At 43.5% G+C, this 21,377-nt stretch overlaps 2 protein-coding genes across 3 annotated transcripts; both read right to left on the bottom strand.

Annotated features, from left to right (window-relative positions):
- Positions 1-860: 860 nt before the first annotated feature.
- nacad (NAC alpha domain containing) lies at positions 861-13,254 on the bottom strand. The gene is made up of 10 exons (XM_044207337.1): positions 12,809-13,254; positions 9,439-9,725; positions 3,860-9,323; positions 3,369-3,617; positions 2,708-2,799; positions 2,389-2,457; positions 2,088-2,234; positions 1,877-2,011; positions 1,619-1,741; positions 861-1,006 (listed from the first exon to the last, which is right to left on the bottom strand). Exons 1-10 carry the CDS (start codon positions 12,891-12,893, stop codon positions 992-994), a joined length of 6,666 nt encoding a protein of 2,221 aa, XP_044063272.1. The 5' UTR covers positions 12,894-13,254; the 3' UTR covers positions 861-991.
- A 1,716-nt stretch (positions 13,255-14,970) lies between these two features.
- tbrg4 (transforming growth factor beta regulator 4) lies at positions 14,971-20,986 on the bottom strand. Of its 2 annotated transcripts, none has more exons than XM_044207342.1 (11): positions 20,837-20,986; positions 19,854-20,366; positions 19,422-19,742; positions 18,944-19,118; positions 18,215-18,372; positions 18,001-18,108; positions 17,767-17,911; positions 16,792-17,034; positions 16,426-16,537; positions 16,162-16,276; positions 14,971-15,539 (listed from the first exon to the last, which is right to left on the bottom strand). In XM_044207342.1, exons 2-11 carry the CDS (start codon positions 20,271-20,273, stop codon positions 15,438-15,440), a joined length of 1,899 nt encoding a protein of 632 aa, XP_044063277.1. In that variant the 5' UTR covers positions 20,274-20,366; positions 20,837-20,986; the 3' UTR covers positions 14,971-15,437. The 2 variants fall into 2 exon arrangements, with proteins under 2 accessions (XP_044063277.1, XP_044063278.1); XM_044207343.1 differs by lacking the exon at positions 20,837-20,986 and adding an exon at positions 20,708-20,831.
- Between the last annotated feature and the right edge of the window lie 391 nt (positions 20,987-21,377).

Below are 21,377 nucleotides of genomic sequence, written 5' to 3'. Positions count from 1 at the left end.
AACTCTGGAGTATGATTAATATAGGAACATTTTAGACAATGCAAGCAGTTGAATGTGTAAACACTGATTAATGAGCATTTAAAGGTGTGAAGGAGACTAGCATAAATCTTCTGCATCCCAATTTAAATTTAAACCCAATTTAGCAGTGCAAAGTATTTCTTTAATATCTGCAGAACACCTCTGCAAAGCATGAAAACATGTAATGGTAATCTTACAATGCAGCATACTTGCAATGTTTCTTTTAAATAGCCATTACCAGAAATTACGATTTTGCCTTGCCTATTTCACCCAGTCCTTGGCATCTGCCACACATGAACAGCATGTGATGAACACAGCACACCTTTCACATTAAATGCCCAATGAGTAATTTTGACCATATAAATAACGTTTTTTCACATGAAGACTTTGAGATACAGATGAAAATTAAGCCTTTTTTGTGTTTTTCAATTACTTATACTTGAAAATAATAATATAACATCAGCATCAAAAAACAATTAACTTAAACTATGTTGCTGTCACTCAGTTTGAATGATAGCAGGTTACAATTCTGTGTTGAAAGTTAGTTTTGCTTATATTTGGATCACATCTGCCACCTATCAAACAATTATTATAGATTTCACATTTACATATATGATCATTTTAAACAATTTTTGAAAGACTGGCAAAAAGAAGAAAAAAGAAAGCATGGGGGTTGTTTGGCAGAAAGATGGGCTGATTCTGAAAATGTGGTAAGGTATAAAGTTATAGGTCTTGTAAATTTGCAGAATGTTAAGGACTGTGCTGCTCCTAATGTTAAAACAAGTTACACCAAACCAGTTGCCATCTTTTCAGTAAAATCAATGTTACAATGCAGTCACAGCCCACGTTGAAACAGACTTTATTTAGCAGATATTGGGGATGCAACATACAGTAGCAGCGATACAGAAGAATCAGTGGCGTTTAGGCTTTACAGGCTGGAGGAGGAGGTCAGGAGTCAAATCATCCTCACCACTCACATGGTCAGCTCCTATATGAAAGAGGGAGAGAAAGACAGAAGACAGAAAGAGAAAACAGATTCAAGTAAGAATGGTACAGTCGGTAAAAATGAAACTAGATGAAAAGACAATGCAATAAATAACATTCAGACAGCTGAGTTTCCTTCATTAAACAAGAACACTATCTTCCCAACTATTGATAATAAAATAACAACAACATCAACACTACATGAGCCACTCTAGGAGATGTCTCACTGCTTAAATAAGTAACATTCTCTGGGATAGTCAGTATGAGAAGCTCTGTTTTTACTTGGACAACATTTGCTAGTGATGTTAAGGCAGCTTCATCTTGCTAGCCACCCCGGAAAAATCATCTGCGTCATTTAAACAACTCAGTTATCTCAGTGTGAGATGTTACTGCCACCTAGTGGGTATCAAACTGCACTGATGACCTACAGAACTGTAGAGGTTGCTCAGTTACTGGGGAGAAATTTGTCATTTGTCCTCTGCTCTTCCTCCTTTACTCCCCCCCCCCCCCCTTCATGCACTCCCCTGCTCACTGGCTATGACTCATTATTTTGTTCACCATCTGCCCTCCCTCTACTCTCTCACTCTTCCTCTCGAGCTCCCTCCTTCCCCCTCACCATGATAGCGTTCACAATGTCATTCTTGTTATGTTTCAGTGCACGGACGGCCTTGGCTCGTGACACATTGGCCTGAGCCATCACCAGATCAATGTCCCTCTGCTCAAGACCTCCCTCATCCACCTGATGTATAGAAAGAAAGAATAAGACAGAGAGAGGTATACAGTTAACAACAGAATAAAAGATTTCACAGAGCACTACAACTTACTGTACTGACAGTGTGATAGGTGGTCAGAAACAATAGTTAATAGTAAGTACCTCTTCTTCCTCCTCTTCACTCTCCTCCTTGATGGTGAGGCTGGGTGGGACAGGTGGGGCCAAGGGAGAAGAGGTCACAGGCACCTTGAATTTCTCTGCGGCTGCTTTGTGAGCCTGCTGAGACAGGTCCTCAATCTGAGAGGAGAGGAGAGATTGAGAGGTAATACAATACATGTACTGAAGCTTGAATAACTAAGAAAGAAAGACTTACCTTTGCCTCACCAAATACAATGTAAATGTCTGATGCGGGGCTTTTGAACACATCTGGTCTGCTGATGACAAACAAGATACTCTTGGACTTCCTAATGGTGATTCTGGTCACACCATGGACCGGCTTCAGACCCAGTTTAGACATGGCCTACATACGCATACAGCAGTAGAGACAGTGAAAAAGAAAGACAAAATAACACAAATTAAACAATATCTTCGAAGGAACAATTGCTTTCATAATCAGTATTGATAATATCTTTGACCACTTTATAAATTTATTTTTATTTAGCCAGTACTCTGACCTTGCGGGCCTTCTTCTCACTGCGGCTCTGCTTTGGTCTGTTTAGCCCTTCATCTGCAGAGGAGATAGACTGAAGGAAAAAAAAATCTATTACTTTACTGTAATAATAATTTTCATATGTCAGTTTTGCTAATTTACCATATGTAAATTTTCCTAAATGTCACCAAAAGTGACTCATCTTATACCCAGTTTGGTCTTCACTGCTATTTTGCTGTTGCCATGCAGTTTTATTTTCTGTTGCACATACAGAAAGTGCTGTATTTTATGTTTAATTTAGTTTTATTTTATGGTTTCCAATAAAGCAGCATGAACAGACTCACCTGGGGCTCTGATGGTCTCAGTGTCTCTGGCTCCTCTAGCTCAGGCACTGACCCCTCACTCTCAGACTCATTACAGGAAGCCAATATGGAACCTATACAAGCACATATTCAACACACATTGTACACAAGTACATGTAAGTGAAGCATATCATATCCTTATTGCTAGAGAAACTAATCACCATAGTAGAAGTAAAGAGGGCATTAGTGACTATCTCATCAGTGCTATGCTGATGAAGAGTGTTCATTAAAAAAAAAAATCCAAAAGCTCATCTAATCAACACCAGGGAATTTAATTAGCTTATGGAAAATTAATTTAATTATACCTCCATACTATGTGATTTTTACATTATATGCAATGCACTACTGGCAACAATAGAGCACTCTTCATCAACAGTGAACTATATAATGCAGAGAATTTATGTATCTTGTGATGTCATCTGTCATAAAAGCCAAGCCACTTTCCTATACCATCTCTTTATATTCAAACACATGTAAATGTAACAGAATAACAATAACTGCAGTCTTACTATTGTAGAAACACAAAAACAAATTAAAAGAGGCAGAAAGAGAAAACGGTGGAGTGTATAACACAGAGCAAAAGAAATTTAGGGGATTCCTAAAGCTGATTCCTACATTGCATAGGAGGTCAGAAACAACTCACAATTGTTTTTGAAGGTTAGGTCGATCTCTTCAGAAATCTTGTGGCTGTGGTTGATTGGACAGCCTGACTGTCTGTCGGTTATTTGGCGGGTAGAGAAAGGCTGTATTTCCCGTTGAATGGATGGATCCGATTCTTTCGGCATAGATCCATTTCTGTTTCCTGCAACTCCTCTGGGCTGGGATCTGGGACCACGTCGAGGCAGTCCACCATCATCCTCACTGTCTGTCTCCTCCTCAGCAAAACTGGGATCTTACAGAGCACACGTTCATTGATCATATTCATATTAGGAAGCTCATGTTTCTGTTTCTTTTTACTGCTTAAAACCAACTGACCAGGGGAATACTGTATAGTGGCCATTTTAATTTTTTATAACAATCCCAACTTGCAAAGCACCCTTTCACTGTTGCCAGAACTGACTGTAACAAAAAGGAATTCTTCAGTGTGTATTGTACTGTGATATAGATCTAACAAGCCATCATTTCTATACTCACCTCTGCACCTGCCTTGTGTGCTCCATGTGCGACCTTGCTTGATTTGTTTGTGAGGCTGGATGTTGAGATTGGACTGAGACTGTGAATAGGACTTAGACTGGGGACAGGAAGTAGGGTCTGGAACACATGCTGAATCTAGAGTCCGAGACCCAGGTGAAGACGATTCCTGGGTAGGCTGGGACAGGCTTAACAGCATGGCAGTGGAGAATGAGGGTGTAGAGACACTTGTGACAGATGTAGTTGATGTAGAAAGGACAACAGTGACCTCTTGGAGGTTGTTGTTGTTAGGAAGAAATTGGGAATCTTGTGTTGTGGGGGAGGTAGAGCAAAGCGAGGGGGTGGTGTGGCACATGGTCAGTGAAGACTCGATTGAGAGGACAGGTTGGGATTCCTGCACAGGTGTGGGAAGGTTATCCTCTGGGTCTGCTGAGCCACAAGGTAGATGGGAGGAGGACAAAACAGGAGATGTTGAGGAAGAAAGTGGAGTCAGAGAGTATGATTTGGTATCCTGGGTATGTGGGCTGTGGCCAGTATTTATGTTGTTGTCATTAATGTCCACTGTGATTTCTCTCTGACTATCAGATAGTGGTCTGTTATCAAGCACTTCCTGTTTCTGATGTAATTCTTGGTTCATTGCCACCACAACATTGAGGTTGTCTGGGGTATGTGTGGTAGAATTGCAGTATCCATGGCTCGGACTTTTGACATCAGGACTGGGACTGTTATCTCCCTGTATCTGTGAACCAGATTCAGCTTTGTCTGTCCCAGATGTCCTCTGTTGACAGTCCAACAATGAAGCTTTGTTGTTTGCCTTTCGGTCTTTTTTAGTTTGAGAATTGTCTGCAATCCCCTTTGACCATCCATCTGCTGCAGTATTTAATGGAACAGAAGGTTTCTTTGGACCATCAACATATTCAGGGCTAGAGTCAGCAGGACTGCCTGTCTGGGATGCCCTGTGTTTGTTCTGCTTCCCCCTCCTCCCTTTCTTAGGAGCAATTGGTTTATCTGTGCAAAGTTCCCCTTTCAGGGTGTGACACGCAAAGTGCTCTGGGCCATTCGGTGCAGGAGAGGTTTTTCTTTCCTTTTTCTTTTCTTTCTCTTCACCTCTCTCTTTCACTTTCTTTTCTGCTTTTTCTTCCTCATCTTCTTCCCCTGAGTTACAAACAACACACTGCTGTCCTCTAAAGGCATCTTTAGTCTTTGGTTCATCAACAAGTCTATAAGTCACAGGACTGACATCAACTTTTCTTTGGCCTTCAGTCTGAGGCTCCACCATTTCTAGTTCTGACAGAGAACCAGTATTTTCTATCTTGTCTTGACAAGCTCTTCTTGGTCTTGATTCATTAGATTTACATTTAGGAGTAAAGGAACCAAAGGATCCGTGTAGCAAAGAAAATGCTGTATTACACTCTGGAGTGATTGTCTGACACACACTGTCTGATTTTTTTTTTTCTGGTGAACTAAGATGTTGGTTTGTTACAGCTTTGTTCACGCGAGTTTCAACTAATGGCACTGAGATACTACAGATACCTTCTTTTGAGGATGGTGCCTGTGCTGTGTCTGATGCCTGGTTTATGGAGCTGTCTGTTGTTTCTCGCTCTTCATCAGGAATTGTGTCAGAAACCTGAGGTGGCATCTCCTCAAGTGGAATATTAGACACAGACTCTCTGACATTGACGCTCACACTCTGGGGTCTCACTTCCTCTGATAGAGCATTCAGACTTCCACTCATGGCTACTTCCAAAGAGTCAAAGGCAGAGTCATTGTTATTGTTAGAATTCTTCCAAGTGTCTTGTATTTGTGAGTCTGTGTTATCTCTATCACTGTCTGTATTTAGATTACTGACATCATCCTCTGGGAATCTGGAGCTTCCATCCTCTCCTCCCCCTGCTTCTGAGATCTCCTCAATGGACTTCCAACGGGCCAAGTTCGACTCAGAAGCTCCCTCTCCTACCAATTCTTCATCCGCCATCCGGTCCCTCCTTCCAGACAGACTGTTGTTATCTTCCTCATCCAGAACAGAACCCAAAACATTCTCATAATTTTTGCACACTTCACTGGTCATGTTGGGAACAACCGCTGTCTGTGTGTTTTGGCCCTCTGTGTCACACATGAGCAGACTCTCCGCCTCTAACTCGTACCTCTTCCCCAGAGAAAGGGAGAGAGACTCTCCTGCTCCCCAGACACCAAATTCAGCCCCTGCTGCTAATCCTAGACCAAACCCCAGGCCCATCCTGTCATCACACCATGCCCCAGCTCCAGGACCCATCTCCCTGCTCGTGTCTGTTTCTGAGTTTTCCCTTTTGGGTGAGATGGCAAGGGGAGAGTGTGGGGATCCAACAGCTCCCAGCACCCCCTCGTCAGTAGTCAGGGTGTTTTCCCTCAGGTTCTCCTGGGCAGAGTCACCGGGGCAGTGTTCAGGGGTCAGGGCTAGATTGTCAGTAAGTTCTGAGATGACCTCTGGAGAGGCAGAAACAGGGATATTACTGGGGTTGGGACTAGGGTCTTTAGGCCAGGAGAGAAGAAGAACACCTTTATTCAAGTCATTGGTTGCAGTTGCCATATTCAGAGAGGGACCAGTATCAATACTTCTAAACTCCACACGCATGGACGCTGCTGAGGCATTGCCATTCTTCTGGTCAAGGTCAGTGTCACTAGACATGGCCTCTGCTCCTCCAGGCACATCAGATTTATTGGTGAAAGACTTTGATAATACAAGTCTACTTGCTCCTACAGTCCTGTGGCTTTCTGGCTGATAATGACGAGGCTTGATGAGCAATTTGAAAGAGTCTCTTTCTGGTTCTTCTGTGGGTTCCTCCCCTGAATAATCATTGCTCTGTTTCAAATCAACATCTTTCATCTGGGGATTTTCCTCAGCCAATTCTTCGGAGAGAACTGAACCTTTAAGGTCTGTTGTCTCCTGTGTGGAAGTGGCAGAAGGAGGAGAGATGTGGAACTCAGCAGCAGGGTCAGGTGGACCATGAATGACAACAGGAGTGGTGGAAGGGTTAAAATGAGGGCTGTCTTTGTACTGCTCAAGAGGGTTGGAAGAACCAGAGATATCTATCGTCTCGCTCTCACTCCCACTCTCATCTAGGTTGCTGGAGGACTCCAGCTGACAAGAAATTGCTTCTGAATGACCGGATGGTTTCTGGTGATCCACTGGTTTGTCTGTGCTCACTTCCATGTGCAAAGGTTTTGTCTGACCTATTTCACAGGTAGATTCCAGTTCAGGGTCTGACTGAGGTTCAGGGGGTTTAGGTTTGGGTTCTATATTGTTGCCTTTGGGGTGTGCAGCAATGGCTTCAGAAAGACAGGTGGCTTTTGGGTCATCCACTTGTCCATCTGTGCTCAGTTGTGTGTGCAAAGGTTCAGTTTGGCCTGTTCCAATAGTAGACCCCTGTTCAGGTTCTGGTTGGATTTCAGTCGGATCAAGTGCATCCATTGGTGTGGGTTCTAGTGATTGTGCATGCCTCTCAGTGCTGTATAGACGTTCGTCTTCCTCCCCATTATAGGAGGCAGAATCTAATGAGTCATCTGTATCGTCTTGGAAACAGAAGGATTCGTCCAACCCCTCATTGATAGATGTCTCTGAAAGTGAATGAAGGAAGGATGCTGAGCTGTCCTCGTCTGTAGGATCCTCCACTGCTTTGCTATCACCCTTCTCCTCTTCCTTTTCCTGCTCTTCTTCTTCCTCCTCCTCCTCCTTTTCCTCCTCTTCTACCACTTTCACCTCTACCTTAGCTTCCTCACCTGCCTCATCATGGTCATCATTGTCACCATCTTCATTATTTTCATCATTGTCATTACTGTCAGCAGCACCATTAGCATTGTCATCAACATCATCATCATAATCATCATCATCTTCATCATCGTCGTCATCTTCAACATCTGCCTCCTCTTCTCCTGCTGCATACGCATTAACATCCTTTCCTTCATTTCTGTCATTAACTTCTATTTCATTCTCTTCCTCTGTGGGGAAAAGGGTGATTTCCATTGAATCAGCCTTAAAGATAAGGCTGGTGTGGAGGGGAAAGGAGATGAGGGAGGCAGGGATCATCCTTTCCTCCTCTGGTATATCATCAGCACAGGCTGCCTGGGAGAACAAGAAAGAACTGGGGCCAAGCCTACCAAAGGCTCCAGGACAGAAGGCATCCAGGGTGATGACAGGTGAGTCAGGGCTAAGGCTAGATGAGGCCATGGTCATGTTCTCTGAGTCAGGAGTCAAGGCAGTGGAGGGTACTTCTGAGTGATCATCCATCTGTCCATAATGTTCCTCTGATATACATGCCTCCAGTTGCAGTTTCAGGCCTGTCTGCATGGGTCTAGAGTACTCTGCTCTCCCTGCACTGGCCTCTTCCAGTGGACAGAGTGAGCTTTCAGACTCTCCCCCATCCTCCTGGGAGTCACTGCTACGGCTGCTACTGCTCCTTAGAGGGGATGTATCCTCAGTCACCCAGCAAGGGCGACAACTTTCTCTGGAAATCTTGATCTCTTCCCCTTTTTGAGCCTCTTCCTCCTCAAGTATCACTGTCCCTGTTATACCTATCAGGGAATTCATGACAAAATCCTCAGGACGGTACAGGCAGAAGTCCCTTGGACTACTCTGGGCTACTTCTGGACCTACTCGTCCCTTTTCCTCCCCAACTTCATCTCCAATCTCTGATAAGGAGCTCACAAAGCAAGCAGGGGCCTCCTGTGCTTCTTCTGTGAGGAGCAGGTTGGGCGAAGTGGAGGGGGAGGTGGAAGATGTGTAAGAGGAGGTCCAGCTGCCTCCCTCCGCTGTGATATAAGAGCCAGAGGGAGAAGTGAGAGGCGAACAGAGGTCCTCGCTGTCCGAAGGAGAGCCTGGGGAGAGTGGGCAGGCTGGAGAGCCAGGATATGAATGATTTTTAAGGTGCGAAGAGCGGGAAGCCATCTTGATTGGGGTGGAAGGGGCAGTATAGTACAGGTCAGGGTCAAGAGATGAGGGCATACCCACTCGAAGTGGGTCAACAGCATAGGCTGGCTCAGAGAAAGACAAAGCAACTGGACAGGCCAGCTCAGAAAAAGAAAGGGAAGGCACTTCATCTTGAGAAAGGGTCTGACCCACTTCCTGGTTGTCTATCAAATTGTCATCTGTTGTGATTGGCTCGGAGGAAGACGGGAAAACAGGGTTGTGAAAAGGGGAAGGAAGTATGGTTGGGGGCTGTACAGGGGCTTTTTGCTGATCCTGTTGTTCTTGATGGCTTTGGGCTTGGCTTTCCTCTTTGCTGGTTTCCAGCTGGGTCTCTTTTGCTTGTGACTGAGGATCTGAAAAACTTGGGATAGCTGGCAAAGGGATAGCCTGACCACTTGGCTCAACCAGGGATTTCACTTTCTGGATCTCTGTTGTTTTGAGCAGTGTCTCTTGACCCATCACTACCCTTGTGTCAATGGTCTGTGGCTCCTGATAGTCACTCTCCACCTCAGAACCAGTCAAGACCTGGGAATAACACATTATACATACATATTAAAGTTCATATCAGTATACCACTAAAATGCGTCTGGTAGCATATCTGCTGTAAAATTGCAAACATGCTCATACACATAACACAGACCTTGATTCTCTCCATTTTAACAGGTACATGGCGGCCACATGGTCCATGACCACCTAACTTTCCAGACAATCTGGGTGTGTTGTTGTTGCGATGGTCAGAGCCTTCAGGTTGAGGTCTTGGAGTACCAGAGGAGCTGGGTGTTGCATGAAATAGTCGCGGCCCAAATGGAGAGGTGCATGCTGGCAGCAGCTTCTGAGGAGTACTAGGAGAAGGGCTAGAACCACTGTCACTAGGTGAGGAGCCACTGTCACTAGGGGTGGAGTCAGTAGACGGGTGTCTGGTCATGTCTGAAGAACAGAAAAAGCTATGTAAAACAAGTTTAAATAGAGGGAAGGAGCAGTTGCATCAAAATCATGAATTAAGGAAAAAGGGGGTACTTATACTGGTAAATTGTAAACTGTAATGAGGAATTAACAAAGAAGTGAGATCAATCGAGCTGACTGAATTATCTCAGTAAAATGACACTAGACATGATGTGGAAGGCTACGCCTCCTCTAGTGTAGAATAATAGACTTTTTATGTCTTCGGTTGAACTCCCACACAGTAACTCGGAGAGAGCAACAAAAAATGTCACCAAATGCCAGTCTGTAGATTAACCAAATATCTCTCAGCTCTGTACAGTTTGTTACTTTGACACTGCAAATGGCTTTGGAGAGCAAAACAATCACCAAGACTGAAAACATAGACTATTAGCAGGCTATTTTGGAATGTCTTTGGAAAAATGTTTGAAACTGAATAATCCTGCCTGTAGTGGCCCACCATAAGGCTGAACTCAAAACATGGAAATGGAAAACAGTGCTTCTCTACATACACTACAGTATCTTACTTTACCTCTCAGAGTTTCTCCATCTCTCTTTCTGTATCAACATGTACAATTGCACAATTAGCCAGAGGCAAAAGGGAACTGTTATTGAATTACAGTGTTCTCTGTCCTCTTGTCCTTCTAGACCATGCTATCATCTTCATAACTGTCATCAGCAATGGGGAAAACACTGAGATGAAATGGCAGGATGAATGAAAGAAATGGGGTCAGGGGTGAGTGGAAGGAATCTTCTGTATGAGCAAGAAAGGGAAAGCAAATGGAAGATCACGCAATAAAAGACTGCATTCTTCATTAATTTCAGTTCCATTGCTTATCTTTAATGATTTTGTTATTTAGGATTGATTACCATAACACAAAACCATACATTCACTGAAATATCCGTAAAGGATGTGACGTAAGCCTCTTTGTCTATAACACACAGGGAGGGAACAGAACCTTCATTTGCTCTCTTAACTGGACCATTGCCACGGTGACCTAAATCCACATGCTGATTGGCCATTATAAAACACACAAGTGGATCAGCTCTGTGCCAGCCACAAACACACATACCCACACACACATACACACACACACACACACACTTGCTCTGCCAGGAACCCAGATATCACTTACTAATTCACTCTCTGTTCTGTATCCCCTCCTTTTTCTCACTCCCTCAAAATTTCTTTCTAAACCTTTTCCTATATAATGCTCTTCGTAGTCCTGTTTTATACATATATTTTTATATAATATATAAACAAAAATCCAATAATTAAGCCAGATCTGACTTGTGGAAAAATCAAGCAAAACAACAACTACATTGAACACATTCAGAAATACTGTATCTTCCTCCCTTATAGGCATTCGAGTCACACATAAGAACAGCATACTGTTTGAACTACTGTTTTTATAAGCTGCTAAACAAGCCAGTGACATGTATTATGTTTGCTAGCATAACTGTCAGTCTCTTTGCTGCAGATTCAGTGCTGCAAATAGTCTGTGGATGTCTGCCTCTCTTCCCATCACTGGCCCAGCCTGGGAGTCTCCTCTGGTGAAATTCAGTGAAATCGAGCACCCGGCTTGCCGTACGAGGAGCAGGCCGCAGCAAGCTGAGCAGACTGGAGCTGCGTCACAGAGGCTGCAGCGCTGGCCTGTCAGCCCCAAGGGGAGCCTCTATTTCAGCTAAGGCTCAGATTGAGCCACAAAGAAGAGACACCCCAATTGTCTCATATACTTCTTTGTCTTTCTCCATCTGCCCCCCCCCCCAGTTATTATCAATCTTCTAAACTCTCCTTTTTCGTCATGAAGTATGTGCTACAATACAAGTTGTAACCAGAGCATCCGACAATTCTCTCTCCTCCCTCCTCTGCCAAGATTCAGGCCAAGAAAGCTTAAAATAATTTCAAGCCTAAGATCAGGGCAATGATGACGCTAAAGCAGGAACATTTCCAAAATAGCAAACCACTTCCAGCAGAGAGGAGGCAGGGAGTTTTCTTAATAGCCATTAAGGTTATCCATCATAACTGTCAGGTGTTTCCGACAGTACACACGAAACCTATGCAGGACTTTCAGAGACACAGTAGTTACAAGCCTTCGTTCCAGTGACGACACTCTCACTCTGACCATTATTGCCTGACTGTAATCAAGGGGACACTAATAAAATCTTGACCCTCCCAATCTCTCATCTGCACTGACCCAACCTTAACTACTCTTATTTCTCTCTCCCTATTATCATTTCCTTTAATTACTTATTCCGTGATTTCACAACTTCGGATGTACAGCAGCAACATGAGCAATAACTGACAAGATAAAACAGTTGGCAACAATGACAAAAGCTCTTGTGCTGGTGTGGTTGTGTTTGTGTGTCCTACAGAGTGCTGCCATGCTGCTGTGTCATGCTCCTGCTGAGGCTGGGGGAAGGGAGTAGCCACTCTATGCTTCCCTTACAGCTTGCATAATTGCTGGGGGGATGTGGATGCAGATGGGGTGGCACTGGGGGCTGAAGATGTGGCAGCAGGAGGAGGGATAGGGTTATGGAGGACAGGGTTAGTGAAGGGGAAGATGGGGCTGGGGGTTCTGATGAGGTTGGGGTGGGGTGCTGGAGGGAGGGTAATTAACACAAAGGTTTTGGAAGTCAGATGGTGCATTTAGACGAGAGATTGTTTGTTAATTAGGATTTAGTGATGAGTACATATAGGTGGACTGGGAGTTGACAGTTCTGGGGTGGAGGCTTTGAGGAGGCTGCTAATAGCTGGGAGCTGGAGGGGGAGACAACATGCGGTGTTGTGAGGAAGCTAACATGCAGCTGAATCACTCAAACTGCACATGTCAACAGAAAGACAGAAATGGCCTAGCTCTAAACTGACTGTTCTCCACATGCAAGTTTCAAGCAGGTCGTGTTTACCTAACAGTCTCTTACACTTTCACAAGCCCAGTGGTCTCTATATGTGTGCCATGCTTTCTATCCTGCTAACTCGGCACCTTCCTTCCCTCCTGCCGGAATCTATTAACGCTACCTGCCTAATTACCCCATTCTCCCTTCTCTATCCCCAACCCCAGAGGTCCTACCTGGTCCAGGGAGCCCTGTCTCCTCAGCTCCTTGCTCTGGATGTTTGTCGGAGGGGACAGATCTGTGAGCGCTCTCCCCCGGCATGCTTCTCGCTGGCTCTCTTTGGCTCTGACGCAACAATAAACCATACAGCCGGAATAGACAAGGTGAACAGGGAGAGAGAGAGTGAGGGAACGAGTGAGCGAAAGAAGGAGGATGAGGGGAGGGGGGGGGCTAAATGCTCAGCGACCCAACACTCAGCTCTTCCCTGCAGCACGTGTCTGTCGATGTGTTTGTGTATGAGACAGAAAGAGTGAGAGATGGGAGTAAAGGCTGGTCTCTCTCTCTGTGGTGCAGCACAATGATGCTGCTGTTGTGGGCGTATGTTTTAGAGCCTCATGATCCAGTTCATCTGAATATGTGTGAGTGTGTGTGTAGAATCTGAGAGGGAGCTGCAGTATTCTCTCTTGATGCCTAATTCCTGCTCCCCCTCTCTCTCTCTCTCTCTCTCTCTCTCTCTCTCTCTCTCTCTCTCTCTTTCTCTCTCTCTCTCTCAGCCAAGCTGTGACTGGATCTTGGGAGATGATGTCAGCAGATTTCCACTGCTCTCTCAGTGCTGCCCTCAACCTTGAAGGAAAGGACCAGTACTGCAAAAACAAGAGGACAATGGAGAAGTCAAGTAAAAGGAGGAGGATTCAAGGAAAACAAAACAAAGAGGAGAAAGGGAAACACAAACAATCAAAAGGGCAGAAATGAAACCTAAAAGTATACTGCTAATTATACCCTCTGCCTCCTGCTCTGATTGCACTCCCAAGGAATCAACAGGGAGATAATTCCCCTGAGGGCAGCTATAGCATCTGCCTCTGCTCTCCATCTTAGACACCTGTCCAGCACTACTGATGGTCTCCTCAGTTTTTCTCTACTTTTAAAGATATCGAGTGAGGGGAAAACAGATGGAAATAGAAAGACAGAGAGGGGGCGGCAGCACTGAGCTAAAATGATCAGCAAGGGTAGTTTCCATGGCAACCCAAAATTTCCCATGACAGAGTGCCAGCTCAGCAGAAGTGATCGCCAATTTACAGGATAATGTCTAATAGGCTCCATGCAATCCAGGTGACCTCAACAAATATAGCTGCTGATAAACTCACAGCTTAAAAAAACAACAAAAAAAAAGGTGTATGTGAGTTCTCAGCTCACATTAACCTCCCTATTGTAGCACAGCAGCACTTCTAAGGTATCAGTCAGAGGCAGAGCAGGAACCAGTAATGCCTATTTCATATTAAAATACCATTTATGTGATGTATCTGGGTAGCAATAAGGATTCATTGATTACTTTATTAAGAAGGAAAATCTTCTGTGCATTAGCCCTGCCTGAACACATTGGTTGCACCTGCACACTGCTAACCCATCAGACAGGAGATACTACGACCAATGAGTTCAATACTGGAAGTGCCAGTTGGGCTCTTTGTCAGCAGTCCATCAATCAATCCATTAATCCCTGAATATTGGGAAGAATGAAGTAAGCACCATGCCTCTGGATCATGTGATGGTTTATCAGAGTAACAATTAATTTTCGTGTTTATCATTTCCTGTTATCTCATTTGCCACTCTGGCTTTGTATTATCCTTTGGCTACCTCTCAGTTTAACTCATTTTCTCTCATCTGCCCTGACTTGCATTTGTCAGTCGTCTTCTTTCTGCCACTCAACAGCCTCTGATGTCAGAGTGCTGCTGCTGCCCATGATGTTGTGTAAGCAGTTTCAGGTCAGCAAAGTGTTTATCTGAGAATCGTACCCTTACTGTCTCTTCATAATAATGCTGTTGGTCTTTAACAAACATGCACATTAAAGCATAAACATAGATTCAGTATGAAATTTTAAAATATCCATTCAAAGACAGATTGAAAATGTTTCACTTGAAGTGAAACATGTACAAATTTATCTATTACCCAAACTTGCTATATTTAGCGATTTTAATGCATCTTATTTCATGTTGCAAACCAAAAATGAGTTGATAAAAAGGAATAAATTATTTAAACACTGGTTGAACACAATAGTTTTTTTTTCAACAAGCTCAACTGTACGCACCTGAAGAAAATGTGCACATCACACACATGCCCCCACATCCTGAATCTGAATCATACAGTCAATTTATTGAGAATTAAAAGACAAAACAGGTACAAATGGCAATAAAACAATTTATTCCATCACAAGATGACTCACATTCACAGAGATAATTAAGTTATTCCACTCTACTCACATGCTGATATTAAGCTCAACGTTTTGGCCGAAATTCTACAAATGGCCCGGGTGCTTCTGTTTTTGACATGTCACTCACAGATGCAAAGATTTACTCGTTGATCATATCATTTCTACAGAAGGACTCGCTGTTGTGTTTATTTCTGTCTCTCTCTGGCCCCCAAACTCTTGCTCGTCATCACCATGGAAACAGGGAAAGCCCCACACGTTGCCAAGGGAACCAGAGTGAAAATATGATATTTTTTCCCCTGACAAAGTGTGAGAGAGCTTTTCTGCAATGCTGCTCCGTTCAGAGTATGAACGTGGGTGTACGTGTGTATTCCCTGTGGTCCCATTTGGTTGGGAAAGCTCTGAGTTAGCCCAGTCTGCAAATTTGCTCAAGACTGATTGGTTCACTTGGCCATGTCCTCGGCCACAGCCTTCCCCATCTTATCCTTTAGGTACGCCAATTTCTGCCAGTCTGTCTTCAGCTCCAGCCACTCATAGTATGGCACCTGAAAAAGGACAAAAAAGATGGATTTGAAAACATTTCATTAAAGAGCTAATGAGCCAAGTACCTTCTCCTTACCACTGAGTACTTAAAAGAACACAATTGTAAAACTCATTTTACTGTCATATATTTACAGACTGGTTTTCAGTCTCAGGTAGTTAACACATCCTGCAGCACTGCAAACCTGAGAGGCAAGTGATGCTACTATTGGCTGAGGAGATTGGCCTAGATGAGACAGAGCTGCGGCTGTAGCTCTATTTATACCACAGACTGCAGCGGGACCCACCTGACTCTCTGCTCTACCAAAGTATTAGGTACACTGTTTGCATAGCCTTGGACTGTCAGATACAGCAGCGGCAGCAGTGCTGCTTCTTTTCATTCAAATATCACTCACTACCACAGCAAACACAACACGCCAGAAAATTCCTTTTGCAATTGGCTTTAGTGAGTGTGTAATGAAAAACTGATCTCAAGAACAAATAGCTCGGTTCACCCTGTCTGCAGGGATGGAGAAAATAACTTGATCACTGTTAAAAAAAAAAAAAGCTTTTTCTTCTGAAGTAACTAAACCACAGTCACAAACACTGCTACAAAGATGAGTTATCCACTCTTCTGCTTCTCCCTACCTCCACTGTGATTAAGCCAGCCAACTGGAGATGTCGCTTCATCATGACAAACCGTCCCAGAAGGTCTTTACTCTTTGAGCCAAAGTTAGGAAATTCCCAAGCCAAGAAAGCAAGCCTAAAAACATATGGAGATGAATGGAACATAGAGCACAATAACATTAGACAGCTAGAGCAAAAGAAAATCAGATGCAATATTCAAAAGGAAGAGAAGCAAAAATAAACCTTTAACAACCCAAGCCCACATGATTCTCCTCTATGACTCACCGCCGTGCCCCTTCAGGTAAAGCCTGATCTCCTCCTCCACTGGGAAGATGAGGGGCTTTCAGCATGGACATGTCAACTGGTTTGTTGTCACAATCCACTACCAGCTCACCATCTGATTAGAGATTGTAAAAAAAGCTCTCTGACTGAATGACACAACAAAACACTCCTTCATCTCAAGTTTACAGAGAGATGTCGTAAATGTTGCTTTCAGTGTAAAAGTAATGTAAAACTCCAGTAATAAAAGGAACAGACAGTATGACATGTATGTGATCTCAAAGTGTGTGTGTGTGTGTGTGTGTATATATATATATATATATATATATATATATATATATATATATATATGGGCTACCTTGGCCCCCTTACCAATAGTCCATCCATACACAGTGTCAACCCCAGTGCGAAGTGCTTCCATCCTCCCACCCACCAAACTCTGTAAAGCCTCTCTTAGACTGCTCTGCAGGGGGGAGAGGGGGGAGCTGCTGCCTGGGACAGACAGGGCATTCAGGGAGGATGGAGTATCTGAGGAACCTGAATGCTCTAAGTGGAGAGTAGCAGCAATATGGAGGAGCTTCAGCTGATAGTTCTCCACTCGAGCTGGACTGCCCTCTAAAGACAGAAAAGACAACAGAAAGAGAATGAGCGCCGACAACCCACTGGCATCAGTGCTTTTCAAAACCACTTCAAGAATGTTTTAGTAATCAATGCTATGCATCATGTCTGTGAGAAAATGGAATTAATGTGCCTGTCTAACCAGGAATCTATTGGTGCTGCACTGCCATCTACTGGGCCATAAAGGTGTTTTGGCAGTGAGCTCCCAGAGCCTCAAGAGACAACACAGCAGTTCACAATGTTAAAAGGACAGTTCACCCCAAAATCAAAAATACATATTTTTCCTCTTACCTGTAGTGCTATTTATCCGGTATTTTTTGTTTTTAAATTATTTTGACAGGGTATGTAAAGGATATATAAGATATTCTTCTTGAGCTGAAACTAAAGAATATTTTCATCATGGATTCATTTATTAATTATTTTTCTAATTAATCGTTCAATTTAAATTATATCAAATAGAGAAAAGCTGCAAATCCTTAACTTTGAGAAGCTGGAACCAGTACATGTTTGCCATTCTTGTGCCTGAACCACTTTCACCAGCCTCTCCTAGTTTAGAGCAGGTGCTTTACACCAACGTTCCCCTGAATTGCTGACAGTGATGTATGCAGCAATAACTGTGATCTTAACTGTACTAATACAAAGCGTGTATCTGCATATTTATAACTTCACTATTTATCAAAAACAGGAAAGTACAGAAGAAGAATGAGCGCCCACAGCTATGTGTCTTACCTGAAAGTTTGGTAACGTGATTCTGTTCTGTGAGGGGGATGAGGTATTGGGGCTTGGCCTGCTGTAGCACACACAGGGACCAAACCACATCTGTTTGCAAGAAGGGCTCCAGGCCTGAGAGAGACTCCTCCAGCATAGAGTGGACCTTTACACAAAATGACACGCAGAGAATTAAAGGTAGGAAGTAGAAGCAACAATGTGCAGTCAACAGACAGCCTTTAATATCATTAATACCTTGCTATAGAACTCTTCTCCTTTGCTGGGCTGAAAGCCCAGTCTGGCAAAAGTCATGAGCAGATTACAGAGCTGAAGAGTACTGTACTTCTGACTGTTTGTGTAGTGCTGGTGAAAAATTGTACATAGAGAGTTACACAGTGAGTGAGAAAAAATAATTCAAATTATTTGTTAATTTGAGATTAGAGATTAAGCACTGATCTGAATTACTGACCTCAGCAAAGGCCTCAAAGAGAGGGATGTGGAGCCATTTGAGGAAGCCCAGTGATTTAGCACAGCGTGTGACATCAGCAGAGCTGAGCTCAGGGACTCTGTGTAACAACTCTGAGGCCATTCGCTGAAATACCTGAGAATGGTGGAAATTCAACTTCCCTATAAAAGGGCAAAGACAAAGTTGTTACTGTTGGCATGATACAGTATGTTAAAGCAGACAGTGCTTTAATCTGTTGCACTAGACATTAAGCTGTTTACCCATGAGGCTACCCACTAGCCTAGCATAGATAGTGGAATATTCAAATTTAACAAATCATGTTTTAAAAAATATTATTATACATAAAAAGATTTATGATGAAAATATTACCAACAATAGATACTTGCATAAAAAACAGACCAGTTGCACTGACATTAAATCTCACATCAGTGTTAAATCCAACTAAATAAAGTACCCACAGTCTCTTGTCTATGGTCTTGTATGTCTTCACTGGTCCAGGTTGAAACATACCATAGCTTTCTTTCAACTGGCTTCCATTTCCCTGCCTGCTTTGAACCTGCTGTCTGAATTAAAAAGGTAAAACTTTAAGCTAATCCTAACAACTATATCAGGTGAAGAAAGCAAGATTAAAGCAAAAAACAAAATTACATTTAAGACATAGATATACACTATGTTCATTTGGTTTATGCATGGCTTCAGTGTTACTGGATGTGTTACAATCAGTGTTATTACCGTATGCAAAAGCCATGTCCAGTATCAGTGGAGTGGTGAACTCTGATGACGGCTTCTGGAGAAGGTGGTAGGACAAAGCTCTGAGCAGTGGGACAGATCTGCGGCTCTGAGCTGCCAAAGACACACAGACTTTGCGGATCTCTTCTGCTGAAAAGCCTTCTGCAAGCTCCAAAGCCTGCGATAGAGACAGAAAGAAGGATTGCACTATGGTTTTGGATTATGGAATAAATTGTACCTTCATCCACAGGTGTCCCCATAGGCTTAGGGTAGATTCATGATGTGTTGTTCATAGGTTTACAATTTTTCTTTCAAGACATACAGTGGTCACCATTTTCACAGACTGGCCTCTCCAGACATATTCTAGCCTGCATACACATCAATGACTGGGTAAATATCATTATGTTTTTTACTATATGCTTACATTTTATAATATTAAACACATGTGTTAAATGGTGATGGATGTGTTGAACCTTGATACCTTGTCTTCAAGTCTGTCTATCAAGGTAGGTGACATGCGTTGTCCTTTGGATATCAGTGCACTGACAGTTTTAGCATCAGCGATTTCAGTCCAGCGCAGCTCCAGCTGTTTTAATGCAGCATTCACTATTGTCACGTCCTGCTGTTCTTTCCTGCCTGCTCCCCAATCTGCTAGGTAGCCCAGCTGCTTGTAGGTTAGCCTGCGGACTCGCCACAGGACCTCAGTCTGGACAGAACTGAGTACTGAATCAGTGGAAGGCACACCCATAATCCAGAGAGATCGCAAGACAGACACTAGAGTGCTGTTCCACACTGAAGACACCTGGGTGAAAAACACACACAAAAATGAGTAATTAATCTTAACAGGCAACAATAAGATGTCAATCACCTTACATGATGACAGTGCTAGTCCACCTGCATCTGGCTTCCTTACCTCCCGAGATACAGTATCCATCATATCCAGTAGCCTTGAATCCATCATCAGTTCTGGCTGTTGTTCCTTAAACTTGCCCTTCGTCCTTAGCACCAACTGAGTCCACTTCATCAGGGCATTAGCAGCCTGATTACCATTTCCTCCATGCTCTGCCCAGGCCAGCAGGATGTCATTTGGCACTGCTGCCTTTTCCAACAACTCGTCCAGCTGGGTGCGTGTAGGCATGTTTGGAAAGGTGTCTTCCTTGGTAACTGTCCTTCCCTCACACATTAACCTCTCTGTGACCCAAGGCCAGCCCTGAGCCCTCTGCACCTCTGCAGGCCCAGCCACAGGCAGAGGCAGGCGGGCAGCAGCAGCTGGAGCTTGGGAGGAGACCCTGCAGAGCAGACGGGCATATCTGCCCAAGAGGCGGCTGGCCATCGGGTCTGAGAGACAAGACAGTGGCCCCAGGTAGGAAAGGAGATAAAAAGTTCCTCACAGTTCAGCAGCCGGCGTTAGCATCCCATATCCAACCTAGGGGGAAGGACAGGTTGACTGGTTAAAGAAACATCTCAACAATGAGCTGAACCTTCATTTGCTCAGTTTAATTTAGCAACAATTACATACCGTAAAATATTCACCTTCATGTCAACCATATTTTATTAGCTATATCTATAGATATCGAGCTTTTGGGTGTAACGTTACTGGTTGTGTAACGTTAATCCATAACGTGTATATATATATATATATATATATATATATATATATGTTTTTTGTAACTGACTGGAGCGACACCTCTCTTGTAAAGGTAATGTCAACTGAACCGGCAGTCAGAGAGTGAATGTTTCTTCTGTCATGTAACGCTAAATCCTGACCTTGTCGTGAAGAGGAAGACACCCTGACCGGGAGCAGCATTCCGTCTCCTATTATAAGTTTTAATTGCAAAGGCAGAATGCAGACAAAGCTCATAGCACCATCAGCTATCATATTGATACATGACTTACCAGTATATAACGATAACTTTGGTGAAAGCTGTTCACATGGAGCTATCTGTCAGAGATAGTCGCAGGAAAATGACGTCACGGGACGGTATCAAGTGACCAGCGGACGCAGCTGTAATTGGCTAGAAATGTTCGACTCATTCTAAAGAATTTGCACTATCTGCTGGGAGGACAGCACAAAATGACGTTGAGCAGCATTTTGCAGATAAGTTGGTGATATTTACGGATGGTTCAAAAGACCCTGAGGCTGGACGCACAAGACCTGCAGTGTTCATACTACAATGTGAGATAGCTATTAAGAAAAGAACCACAGATTATCAGTATATACAGTTGAGCCCCTAGCTATTTTGATAGCTTTGCAATGGTTAGAAGAAATCAACAAATATAATGCACTAATTGCATCTGATAGTTGGGTAGCACTCACAAGCATTAAATCTGTAATATCATGCAGACAAGACCTTCGTCTTGTATATTAAATTCATCATTTAACATACAGACTGCACAATAAGGGTCTGACGGTTTGCTTCGTTTGGGTCCCTGCTCA

The sequence above is a fragment of the Siniperca chuatsi genome, linkage group LG9 (genome assembly GCF_020085105.1).
Source record: "Siniperca chuatsi isolate FFG_IHB_CAS linkage group LG9, ASM2008510v1, whole genome shotgun sequence".
Classification (NCBI taxonomy): Eukaryota; Metazoa; Chordata; class Actinopteri; order Centrarchiformes; family Sinipercidae; genus Siniperca; species Siniperca chuatsi.
Note: the sequence above shows the minus strand (reverse complement) of the source record. Positions and strands in the feature narration are given on the sequence as shown.